The sequence below is a fragment of the Numida meleagris genome, unplaced genomic scaffold (assembly GCF_002078875.1).
Source record: "Numida meleagris isolate 19003 breed g44 Domestic line unplaced genomic scaffold, NumMel1.0 unplaced_Scaffold578, whole genome shotgun sequence".
NCBI lineage: Eukaryota > Metazoa > Chordata > Aves > Galliformes > Numididae > Numida > Numida meleagris.
In genome coordinates, this window is record NW_018364794.1 from 19,740 (window position 1) to 21,168 (window position 1,429).

Here is a 1,429-nt window from a genome sequence, read left to right on the forward strand (position 1 = left end):
GGGGAAGCCTGGGGGAAAGGAGGGGGAGGCCGAGGATGGAGGGGGAAGCCAAGGATGGAGGAGAGGCCTGGGGAAAAGGAGGGGGAAGCCTGGGGAAAAGGAAGGGGAAGCCTGGGGGAAGGAGGGGAGACCAGGGGAAGGAGGGGAGAGGCCTGGGGAAGGAGGACAGATGGAGGAGAGGCCTGGGGAAGGAGGAGAGAGGCCCGGGGAAGGAGAAGAGAGGCCTGGGGAAGGAGGGGAGACCTGAGGATGGAGGACAGATGGAGGAGAGGCCTGGGGAAGGAGGAAGAGGCCTGGGGAAGGAGAGGGAGGCCCAGGGAAGGAGGGGAGACCTGGGGAAGGAGGGGAGAGACCCGGGGAAGGAGGGGAGACCTGAGGATGGAGAACAGATGGAGGGGAGACCTGGGGAAGGAGGAGAGGCCGGGGGAAGGAAGGGAGAGGCCTAGGGAAGGAGAAGGAGGCCTGGGGAAGGAGGGGGAGGCCCGGGAAAGGAGGGAGGAGGCCCAGGAAAGGAGGGGGGAGGCCTGGGGAAGGAGGACAGATGGAGGACAGACGGAGGAGAGGCCTGGGGAAGGAGAAGAGGCCAAATCTTTCACAGCGAGGGCGCCCGGCAAACCGTCTCCCGGAGACGCGGTGGATCAGACCCCCCGGGCAACCCTCGCCCGAGCAGCTCCGTCCCCGCGCCGCCCGGGTTCCCCACGTCACGCACCCGTAGATGTCGAGCACGCCGATGAAGGAGCGCGGCGGGGCGGCGGAGCGCAGGGCTCGGTTGACGCGCTCCACCAGCCAGCGGAAGAGGCGGGCGTAGATGTGCTTGGCCAAGGCGTCGCGGGCCGCCGCCGCCTGCTCGGCCGCCACGCTCTTGACGTAGGTCTCGGCGGCGGTGACGAGCCGCCGGTGGCAAAGCCAGTGCTCCATGGGGCCGTGCTCCAGGCCCAGCAGGCCGCAGAAACGCTTCAGGTGCTCGTCCTCGCTCTACGTGGACCGCAGCGATTAACGAGCTTGCGTAATTAGGGGAGGCGGAACGAGCCGCCGTCCCCCCCCGGGGCCCGCGTACCGCCACGCTGCAGGCCTCGCCGTCCCGCTCGGCGCGGATCTCCACGTTGCCCAGGTGCAAGATGGCGGCGATGATCTTGAAAACGCTCAGCTGCTGCGGCTCCTCCACGCCTGGGGGGAGGACAAGGGACGGCGCCGTGGATTCGGAAGCTCCGAGCGAGGAGACGGGGGAAGGAGGCCGGGTTCAACGGGCGGCCCCTCACCGAGCAAGCCGAAGGCCCGCCGCGTTTTCTCCAAGTCGGCGGCGTCGTCCACGCCGTCGATGGCCGTGGCTGCTCCTTGGCAAGTGTAGAAGAAGTCGTCGGCGCGGGCTGCGAGGGAGGGAAGTCAAGAGTGAAGCCAACGGGGAAGCCAAGGGGAGGACGAGGGGAGG

General features: G+C 68.5%; 1 protein-coding gene across 1 annotated transcript in view; it reads right to left on the reverse strand.

Moving 5' to 3' along the window:
- The window catches only part of LOC110391871 (unconventional myosin-Vb-like), a gene marked incomplete in the record, with an annotated part of 29,357 nt that overhangs the window by 19,268 nt on the left and 8,660 nt on the right, over window positions 1–1,429 (reverse strand). The window contains 2 exon segments of the mRNA XM_021383826.1: window positions 710–975; window positions 1,058–1,167. Coding sequence (XP_021239501.1) covers window positions 710–975; window positions 1,058–1,167 — 376 coding nt within the window.